This window comes from Cariama cristata, unplaced genomic scaffold (assembly GCF_000690535.1).
Source record: "Cariama cristata isolate BGI_N322 unplaced genomic scaffold, ASM69053v1 scaffold1461, whole genome shotgun sequence".
Taxonomy (NCBI): domain Eukaryota; kingdom Metazoa; phylum Chordata; class Aves; order Cariamiformes; family Cariamidae; genus Cariama; species Cariama cristata.
This window is the reverse complement of record NW_009599627.1, coordinates 54,572-65,731: the sequence shown is the minus strand read 5'-3', so window position 1 is coordinate 65,731 and position 11,160 is coordinate 54,572. Positions and strand designations below refer to the sequence as shown.

The following is an 11,160-nucleotide window of genomic DNA, read 5'->3' as shown; positions in this document are numbered from 1 at the left end:
TCCCACACCTCTGCAGCATCAACCTGCAGCATCAAACCTGCCGTGGTAGGTCTGCCCGGAGTGCAGTCAGTCATGGCAAAACCCAACAAGGCAGAGTTCACTAGCGACTGTGTTGAGGCCGTAAAGCTCTTTTCCAAACATGGCTGAAGACAGAACTTGTGAACATGTCTTTAAAGCTGATCAGAAGGGTTTTGCTCTGCTATGTCACTAGGCAAACCTTTCAGCTACACCACACCATCGTTTTACCCTTTAGAGTTACCTGGCACTGATATGTACTTCTGCTGAAGGAAGGACTCTAAATTCACCTTCCCCCTAAATAATTGCCTTGGCCTTTGAAGAAACAGCACAAAAATATAAAGTCTCCCAACCTTCAGTTAAGAACCTTCAAAGCAGCAGGTGTGTACTTGTATACTGGTAAGCCACAACATGCACCCAGCTGCAAACACAGAGCCTGTCCATTACCACCTACTCCGTGGGATGGGATGGAATGAATTCAGGAAGATATTTCAGTTATTGAAATGTGCCCATGTTTCAGTGATGCAACAACATCAGCATCAACCACACACATGAAATACGAGGCTACCGCACATGGTATCTACTAACTGTTTTTGTTTTCTTAACGATTACAGTTTGCTTAAAATCATAACCTACTGATGTGTTATACACGGGGTACCATGGGACCCACAGATCAACGCTGCCCCACGCAGGGGTATTCACAATCACAGCATAATAATAAAAAGTCCACAACTGGAAGCATCAGAAATGCAAAAGTCACAGTGACAGCCCAGCAACAACAGCAGCCTCCTGATATTTTACAGATTTATCACTTTCATGGGTATTATTGTTACCAATTTACGATCATCACTAGCACATCATTAACGGCTCCCTATCACTGTCACCTGTGCACAAATGGGTGCATCTCATACTGTAAATTCAGCCACTGTGACACCAAAGCTTGCTCATCCTAACTGGTAAGCAGATATATGTCAGGCAGAGGTAGAGAGTGTCACAGCTGATGCTGAAATACATTTTGCATATGATCTCCTTAGACAGGGTGCTGTCATTTTGCTGCAGTTCATCCTGCCACTTCATCATCGCCCTGCAAGCTGCCCAACAAGGTTTTTTACTTCTGCCATCACCACTGATTCTTAATAGATATTCTGTATTTTGGATGATGCTGCTTCAGGCCATAAGAACTACATTTAGCACATGAGGCCGGATCCTAGCATAAGGCAAGGCTTGCCATGGGGCTGGGACCTACCAGTCTTCCTCAGATATTCTAGTGGAGACCCTGATAGCAGCAGTACCAGGTTTATACGGACCAAACACCCTTGACTTAACCATCAGAGAAACAGGTAATGCTAATGACAAGGAAACGCTGTGTTCTCTATCTCCATGGGAACAAAACCTGGTACTTTTAACTGGTAGCATGGCCAGTCTTTTCGCAGAAGATAAGGACCACTGTGTGGGCAGAGTTTTTATTCTCTGTAAATAAACAGATCTTTCTGCTGATACCTAGTCTTGGCAACTGGGAAGGGAATTTGCTGGAAGGTGAGGAAGGAGATAATTCCTGGCAAAAGTTTCACTCCAGCCCTAGAGTACTAAAACCAGGTCTCCTAACAGCCTGTTTTTTGGGGGTTGGTTTTTTCCCCCCCACCTAGGGTACATGTAATAACACTTTCTTTTGTGCTTACAAAACAAATGCTGCCTTCCATGCTCTGGAAGAACTTAGGAAGTTTTTAATTATAAGAAAAGAAAAATGAGGACAAGTGAAGTTGGACTGTGCAGAGTGCTCTGCTGGCCTGATCTAGGACAATGTGCCCTACATAGAGCTCAAATATAACATCCTTTGGGAGGCTGTCTTGCTTCCATTCAGCTTTTGTGAGACCACCCCCGCCCCCTGTGCTACTAATGACAGATTTCTGAGGCATAACCAGTATCGTGGCCTTCCTATGAACATTAATGCTGTAAACAAAACCATTAGTGGCAGACGTAGAGAGGGAGCAAAAACTATGCGCAGATGCGGAATTTATTCTACTGATATTCTTGCAGTTTCTGCTTTCTTTCTGCGATCAGCACTGAAATAGCTCATCCCCAGCCACAGTCAGCAACTCTACCCCAGGTGGGTGACGCTTTCCCTTGATAGATGCGAGGTCTGTCTTTTTTCTTCTATTTGTCTAGTTTTCCTGCCAAGGAAGTGCCATTGGATTGAGCTGAAATAGTTGCTCTTCCTTGATGGAAACCTTGTTCTTGGCAAATAGAAGGATATTAAGGAAAATAGAAAAATCTTTAGATGTGTCATTAGACACTCCAATGAAAGTGTGGCCAAATTGTCACTTCTCTCTCTCCTGTATCATACTGGCCAGGAAATTCCTGCAATCTTGTATTTGCAAATCCTGCAACAGAAAAACATCGCAACTTTTTTTTTTTTTTCCTTCAAAGAGCCTTATTAATTCTTCTGCTGTACATTCCTGGTTCTTTTTGCAGGAAAGCATTTTTCCCTTCTGTGTATCTCTTAGCAGAGAGAACAATTTGTGTCCAACTCTACCCCACTCTCCACATGACTAAACTGCAGAGAGGATGTTTTAGTGAATCAAAAGGATACTACGGACGTGAGCCAACAACAATCCAACAGGCTTTACAAAGGGAAGGGTTCCTCCAGTCCCTCCCGACAGTCCTCATACAGACACAGGCTCAGAGAGTGAAAGCAGCGGCTGACACCAGGCTGAACCAAGAAATTCTTTGTGCATCGCATCCCGGTGGTGCGAGCCCCTTGTGCCCAGCACCGCACCGCTCGCTCCAAGGGAAGCAAATGCTGCAACAGCCCCTAATGCAACCACAGGGCTGTGTCAGGTTTTTTGTTTTCCTCTGGTTCCCTCCTAGTCTTATTTGTTGCTGTTAATCTTGGCATTACCTGGCAAGCCAGTTTTTTTCTTTTCCCAACTACATCATACAACAAGAAAGCACCGCTAATGTGTTGTGCTTTAGCAGGGTGCAAATATACCCTAGGGTCAACTCTGCGGTGTGAATTCAGTCTTTAATACTTGTTTTTAAAGCCAATGATTTTGCTGGTTCTTGAAACTAGAACTCTTTTACCTCTCTGTTGTTATTAGGCATGCCCCTTATTGTGGATCTGGACTCCACTTGCTTGCACCAAGCTGCTGTTTTCTGCTAGGTCTTTCTTAAATTACAAGGACAGATGGCTAAACTGGGGCTGAAGAAGAAGTTGTTCACACTAAACAGAGACTTCTGTGCTTCCCGTGGGTGGAAAGGGGTGTCTTTGTTGTATATCACGGCTACAGGAAATATGGGAATGAAACCTCAACATGATGAGTCGGGCAGAGGTTAGAGAAACAAGAGGAAATTAATTGTTGGGGGTTTTATACCACTTTGGAAGTAATGAAAGAGAAAATGCAAGACGTGCTGAATAACTGCAGTGCTACCTCACTCCTAGATCTTAGCACAAACCAAAATGATTCAGAAATCCTTTGCCCGTGTGTTTGGGGTTTTCTTCCATGGATCCTAAAAGCAAGCTGCATGTTTGGAGCAAGATGTCCCGTATTTCAGACGCCAAAAAACCCAGCCAGGCATAAAGAAACCAAAGTAAGAGAAAGCACGGCAAATGCTGCTACTTACAGGTGTATGTCATTTCAAAGCTGTCACTAATGTTCACAATGTCGATCTGGGGAAGGAGCTTAGGGGGTTCTGTGAGCTGAGATAATGCAAACCTAAAAGCCGCATGTTCCTGGGACTGTTGATTAGGAAATAATCCCCCTGGGGAGAAAAACAGAACAAGAAGAAAAAAGGTCTTAAGCACACCCATATTAGCAACCTCTTCAATCCAAACTATTCCTGCGAGCAGAGGCTACAGCTCCCCAGCCGAGGGAGTGCCTCTACACTCAGAAACCCTCCAGCACGCAAGACCCCGGGGTGTTTGTGCCCGCTGCGGACAGGCTGGGAGCAGAAAACCTTTCCAGCCCGTGCATTATGCAATGCCTGGATCATTTATAGGAGCCCTGATCCATCCCTGGGCCCAGCAGGCTGCGGTGTCGGGATGAAGCATGGGGTTTGGCTCAACCTCCTAACTTTAAGGAAGAGAAATGGAAGCGCTGTCAATGTTACCTTTACAAAGGAGGAATGAGTCTTTCTTCCTCTCACTTGTAATTAGGCTCAGTTTAAACCCTGCTGACTAAGAGGAGGTGTTTGCTCCAGAAGGGGTGCAGGGGTTCCCCCACACCATGGGACTCAGGGGTACGGGGCAGACTGGCTGAGCCTGGCCTGACAGGTGCAGTGCTGGGTGGATGGGGACGGGGCTGCGAGAGCCAGAGCGACGTGGGACCCATGGCCAAACAACTGCTGCTACTGGAAGTTTGCTGCATGGAAAAACCCTAAATTTAACAGGTGACAGTGGCCAAACCCAAAGAAGGCAGGAAATCAAAAGCTTGACCCTCAAAGGGATCGATCTGAGCAGAAGTACAGATAAGCCCAGAACCACATCATGATACAAATAAGGATAGGAACTGGGACCAGACTGGACCAAGGCTCAGAGCCTTTCTCCCCTAATGGACCTGGAACAAAATGCTGCGATAACCCAGCCCTAGGAAAAGTTTCCTGCCGCTTCCCCAGCAGGAAACTGGGCTTGCAGCAGATCCCTTCACAGCCTCCAGAAAAATGCCATTAAATACAGACTGTCTTGTAATCTATATGCATTTAAAGGAAGCGCTGTTATTGGCATGAGTATGGAAACAAAGCACTTAGCAACAAGGTAGAATTAAAATTAAAAAGCAGAAAATATTAATGCCCACCCTCCAGAGCAGGTGGCTTGGGCAAGAAACAAATGTGCAAAGACCTGCTATTAACGGGACTTTGCACATCTTTAGTATAGAGGGCATCCCGTTGTCTGGAAAGGGCTATTTGTGCACGAATATTCCCCCACCTCCCCCGTTCCTCCCACCCCCAGGCTAATCATGGGTGTCAGAGGAATAAGATGGTAGTAACCGAGTTAAAGCTATTATATGTCATTGTTGACAGGGAAAATATCTGGGCTGTTGCATAAATTTGGGGTTAACGGGAGGCAGGGAGGGAGGGAGACAGGGATGCAGCATCAACAGCAATAAAAGCACAGATTGTGCAGCTGGAGTCGGGCAGGAGTTACCTAAACTTGGTGGATTAGCAATTGATTGGCATTGTAAAGAGGAGGGAGGCAGGAGATAAAATCGGCATGCAAGGAAAGAGAATTTGAGGGTAGGTTACAAACAATCGTCAATAAAGATCAATGGGTGAGTAATAATAAACCTGGGGAGGGAGGGAGAGGAGCACTGAGAAGTTACAGGAAGGGAGAAGGGAATCAAACAGGCACTGCTGGTGCGGAGGGGAAGCGAGTAGCATGAAATGAAAAGAGACTTCAATGGAAAATCTTCCTCCAATAGCTCTGCCCTTATTCTTTAGCAACAACAACAGAGAGCGCCTGTTTGTTACCTCTCGTCCCAGTTACCTACAGATGAGAGCATCCTCACAAAAACGTATAATGCAACTGCTGCTTTTGCAAATGCAGCAACGCACAATGGCAGCCCAGGCATTTCTCAGAGCAAGAAACAGATATTTTTTTTTCGTGCTTCCTCCATTTCAGAGCCACTTTTCTCTCTCTCTGTTGCTGTGTGTGCAAGCATTTCTTCCCAATCTTCCCCTCCCCCAAAGCCAAATTGATACATCTCTGCTCTTGCAAAGCTGGTACCAACGCACAAATCCAGCCCCTCGCTCTCTCTCTCACACACACACACAGATTTTGCCTTTGCAAGCAAACGAACGGGTCAGTTTTCCCTCACCGCCCCCTCCCTCCACCCCTACCCCTTCGCCGGGGCTCATCACTCCCGCACGGCCCCGAGCTCTGCACTCACCTATCTGGATATTGTTGGGGAAATTGGCCCCTAACACCGCCCCTAGGAAACTGGTGCAGAAGAAGGCAAAAATGTGCTGCATATTCCCTTTTGCATTGGCGAAAAAGAAGCCCAGTTCCAAGCATAGATTTGATTTTTCCCCCGCTCTGCTCTCTTTAGCCGCCTCTCTCGCCTCCCCTCCGCTGCGCCTTCGGGGTTGCGCCTCTCCCTCGCTCGGAATCCAGCGCTGAGACTGCTGCTTAACACCGCCTGGCAGCAGGATTAACTGAGCCCCGGGAGAAAGAAAGAGAGCCCGCTCCTCATCCACATCCCTCCCCCGCCACACACAACACACACACGCACACGCCACCCGCTTCCACCCAGCTCATTCCCTTTCTCCCAGTTGGAGCTCAACAGCTGGGTACCGCATCCCGCACTCCCCCTCCCCACCCTGGCTATTCCCCTCGGGGGTCCTAGATGGGGTCTCTAAGGGCAATTCCTACCTACCCCTAAATTCCCGGCTTTCCCTCTCAACTTCTCTTGGCAGGAGCTAGAAGGAACCTGTGAATCAGTAGGTGGCAAACTCCTCTAGAGAAAGGGCTTAAACTCTGCCTCTCATCCATCGCTTCCCAACCTAGGCTCTCACCCCTGGTCCAGGCGTTGAACAGATCAGTCTCTACAGCCTGGCTCATTAGGATAACAAAGAGGATCGTATCCTGCAAACGTGCCTTGGAAGAAAGGATTTCGGAGCAACAGACAAGAGGTCCCAAAGGATGAAAATAGGAAACCCCCCCATCACCTTTCCCATTGATTTTTCCTTCCCACCGTTAACCTATGAGGCTTTTCACCCCTGCTCTTGATGTGGAGGAATCTGTGCTCACCAGCAGCATCAGACAGGACAGGCTTCTGAAATTAGGAGGTTAATTTAGCCTGGATCATTATAGGAGCTGTTTTGTGGCAGTTCTAACGAGGTTGGAGCTCACTAGATCATACGCAGCTTTGCTCAAAAACAAAAGGGGGGGGAAATCATTAAAAGTAACAATGATAAAAAACAGATCCTGGGCACAACCTGGGATTTAGAAATATTTGAGGAAGAACTGCTGTAAACACAGAGCTACAGCCACCTCAGAAAGGAAAGAAAATTCAGCCATTCCCCTCTGAAACTTATAAAGTCCCAAACCAAACTTGGGCCCTCTTGTGCCAGAACCTGGATACCCACGTCCAAGCACAGCAATTCTGCCCTTACCATTTGTAGCCTTAGTACACACAAAGGGTAAATAGCAGAGAGGAATCAGAAAGAAAAAAGGATGTTTAGGACAGAGTTAGAAATAGGACTTAGATGCCTTGTGTTGTGGTTTGGTGTGGGGTCCCCACTCTCCATCCACTCTCCATCTCCAAAAGCATGTGGTTAAATTGGAAGAGCATCAAAGAGTGGTGACCAATGTTCAAAGGTCGGGAACTACCCCCATGTAAGGAACAGTAGGACAGATGGGAACTCTGCAGAGTGGGATAACCGAAATGGGATGTGACCAAAGCCTACAAAATCTGCAGTAGCACAGAGACATTCCTTGTTGGCCACAGGGCCCAGGTATGACATAAAGAGTAGTGTCCCTGCACCATAAAGTTACGTCCTCAAGCATTTTATGAACAGAATAGTCTTGAAAACAGAGGTAGTAGCATCTTTTTGTTGGCAGGTCTTCGATTTCCTCTGAAAGAGATTTAGTACCGGTTTCTTTCCCCATACAGCCCTTCCTGCCAGCTGCAACAGAGTCCTTAGGTAGAGCAGCATCATTCGTGGGCATGCGCTATCTCCACAGCTAAACATGACAATGGTTGGAAAATCATCTCTCATGTGCCTATGGGCACAGGCCCTGGGTAAAGGAGAATGGACCATGATCCTTATGCAGGCCTTCATTTCATCTCCGCGAGTAAGAGTTTGGGATCTCTAACCTCTTCCTAGACAGTTTTGTGGATTTCACTGTGACTTCTGGGATGACAAAATGCTTAAACACCCACATAAATGCCAGAGTAGGTATAGGGTCTCAGCACTGTACTCTAATACCTTGCATCAGAGAGGAGTTGCACTGTTGCCTGCAACTTTGTGGCCTTTTACAAGGACGGTATGTGGAACTACACTGCAAAAAACAGAGCCTAGAAGACTTGCATCTTTCTTATGGCAAGCAATAGAACATCCTTCTAGGATAGATTTCTTTTTCACCAAACCACCCTTGACCAGGGCAATGACTCTCAGTGCCAGAGACCACAGGTTCATTAGAGCAATTGTTTGGGCACTCAGGAGTCAGTTACAGGTGGCCAAAGGATGCTCCTACCCTGACTCACTGCCTGGGGGACCGACATCCCAGGGTCGTAATTCAAGCACAACAAATTTACACCTGCTGTCGATAGGTAGCACCTTCATCAGACTTCCATTTCGCTCCTTGTATAATTTCAGCAATACTGATTTGAGGCTAAAATAACCTGCTGATCAGTTTTGTAGGCTCTTGCTTTCCATCCAGAATTTAACAGAAACAGCTGCATTTATAATCCAAAGAAAGGCACTGAAGGATAACCAGCCCAACAGAAAGTTGCTAGCATGTTTTCAAAACTCCCAAACAGCCTATCTGATAATACTAATAGTGGCCATAACAATAAAATACTGTAATAGCGCACAAAAAGCTTGCACAGTCACATTACTTACTAATGCTGCTTTTGTCTATAAACCTTTCAAAGTGCAGGTGGCTGAACAAGGAGAACCTCACCACAGTGTACTAAGATAAGTAGTAATAAGATCATTATTTTAAGAAGGTATTCATTTCCTTTTTCCCTGTAGATAACAGCATTTTATTCAGAGTTTGTTAGCACAAGGATGTTGGGAATTAACTCTAGTTGCTCTGAAGGTTCTTTAAATCAACATCAAAGCAATATAGCTTCTGAACTTTTGGCTAAACAGCAAACTAAGTCTTGGGAAATTGATGAGACTCTTCAGTGTCACAAGAGCGGTCACAACAGAAAGACAGATCAATCCCCCAGTCTTCTGAGAGAAGAGCCCGACTGAATTATCTAGATTCCTAAAAACAATTGAAGGAGCTTTTATTCCTCCTTTCAGATTTCAGAAAAAAAAAAAATATCATTCAGTACAGTGTATTGCATACTACCGTCTTAATCAGGGGCAACTAAAAATATCAGGGACTGGCGTTTTGAAAATGTGTATTTTGTCTCAAAGGATTCTCAAGACAGAGGTGGGACAGGCAGGCATCTGGTGGTTAACAGAAAACATCCAGCAAGGTCTTGTGGGATTAGTCCATGCAATTTACTGTAAAGAATTAGATAAATATATATCTAAAAAAAAAAAAAAACGCTGTTCAATTTAAGGTAAGAAATGCTATAAATTAAATTTAAAAGAGTGTAGTTGCTTCGCTTAAGATCTTTGCCAGACTTGAGAATAAGAAAATGAATACATTAGAGCTACTGTTCCTGTTGTGCCCTGCCTGGAGCTGACTTTGCTGTACTGGGTGACGACAAAGGTTCTCACCCATTTCTGCTCCAAGGTTTTGCATACCAGAGAATTTTGTCTCCGAGAAGTCTGTCACCTTTCTCTTTGCTCTGCTTTGCATGACGTGAAGTTGTCCACATGAGCAGAATGGTTTGCCTTCACTATCAGAACTCTTTTTTCCAGGATAGGAAAAAAGCAGTTGTTGCAGCAGATATATTTCTGTACCAGAAGCCTTGGAAAAACAAAGGACTCATTCACATGCAGAAGCCTCCAGCCTTGAAAAATGAGGAAATCAACAGAACTCAGCATCCGTCCGACCTCCCAGCAGAATTATTTCTCCCAGTGTCCACTGTGTTTTACATGATGCTCCTGAATGTCTTTAAAGAAGCTATTGAAATGCTACTATTTCTGAAATTCCTTTTATTTTCTAGCTGGACAATCTCTATAGGAGGGTTTTGATAAAAAGCAAAATGTAATCATAGTGATTAATTTAAATAAACTCCAAACAACACAGACTCTTGTATGGGTTTCACAGAGCCTTGGCATAAATGAATGCTAATGCAGTCACATGCATTTCTCTCCCCACCTTGTTCACCTCAGTTTTGTTATTTTGGATAATATACCTCTCAAGGAACGATCGTAGCGCAGGTGCTGAAAGGACAGACTCCAGAAATTCAAAATGAGGAGACTTTGGAAGTGATCAAAAAAGGAAAAGAGGTGAGACAGCTCCCTCCATTCACAGCACCGACGTACCGGGAAGTGTGTGTGCAGATAGCCCTCGGCACACCTACACCTAGCAAACATATGCACAGTCACTGGTGCCACCCACACGAAAATGACACTGATAGACTCGGTTAGGAAGGCGTACGTGTGCTCTACGTGCACACACACACTCGCAGGATCGCCCAGGCAGGAGCGGGCGGCACAATTCAAGGGTGTTTGCCGGCACGTGGGGCTGTTGCAGAGGGGCAGGAGTGTCTCTGCGGCCTGTTACACTCCCATTGGGTTTTCTAAAGCAGGTTTCAGCCCACACATGGATTTTGGACCTGCGACCAAGCCCTTAGCCCTTCATTCATCCTTATTCAGAAAATTCCTACTGAAGTAGAGTAATAGAATCATTATGGTTGGAAGAGACCGCAAAGATCATCAAGTCCAATCGTATACCTGACGCCACCATGCCCGCTAAACCCACTGAACCATGTCTCAAAGCGCCACTTCTAAACATTTTTTGAACACCTAAGTAGAAATGGGGACTTCAGGCTCTTTATGGTCATTTCCCCATATGTCTGTAAGGTTTATTTTAGCATCAGGCACTTGCTTCAATCTTTTAAACCCGGAAGGTATTATTTACACCGCTGAAAAAGAGCATTTACAAACTGTAGTCACCAAATAATTTTTGGTAGAATCTCCTTTACAAAAATAGCCTCGGCAATGTTTGGTATCAGGTGGAAAAAAATCTCCCCCCATCAATGAGTCAGGCCTGAGGTGTCTATGGCCCCTCTCTCCTTCACATGGCAGCTAGAGTTGTCCAAATGAAAAGCTTTGACATCCCAGAAGCAACTCAGAGAAGTTAAAGGAAACATGAGCTTCATCCTTTTCCAGTTGTGCTAAAATGCGAGTATGTGGGACAGGGACAACACCCTAGATGGGGATAGCTCCCAGCAGGTCCTGACTGATGCCAAACATCTGGGGGCTGATGTTTTAAGGTCACCAGATAGTGTTTCTTAATTTACTGACTGCAGATGGGGGAAGCCTGGTGTGAACTGAAACTGGGGAAAGTGGGCTTTTTCC

At 45.5% G+C, this 11,160-nt stretch overlaps 1 protein-coding gene across 1 annotated transcript in view; it reads right to left on the bottom strand.

Annotated features, from left to right (window-relative positions):
• LOC104168952 (glutamate receptor 1-like) overlaps window positions 1–6,142 on the bottom strand; it is a gene marked incomplete at its 3' end in the record, with an annotated part of 61,793 nt that extends 55,651 nt beyond the window's left edge. The window contains exons 1-2 of the mRNA XM_009709733.1: window positions 5,898–6,142; window positions 3,637–3,774 (exon numbers count right to left, since the gene is read on the bottom strand). Of these exons, the coding sequence (XP_009708035.1) occupies window positions 3,637–3,774; window positions 5,898–5,979 (220 nt within the window). The remainder of the gene's footprint in view (window positions 1–3,636; window positions 3,775–5,897) is intronic.
• Between the last annotated feature and the right edge of the window lie 5,018 nt (window positions 6,143–11,160).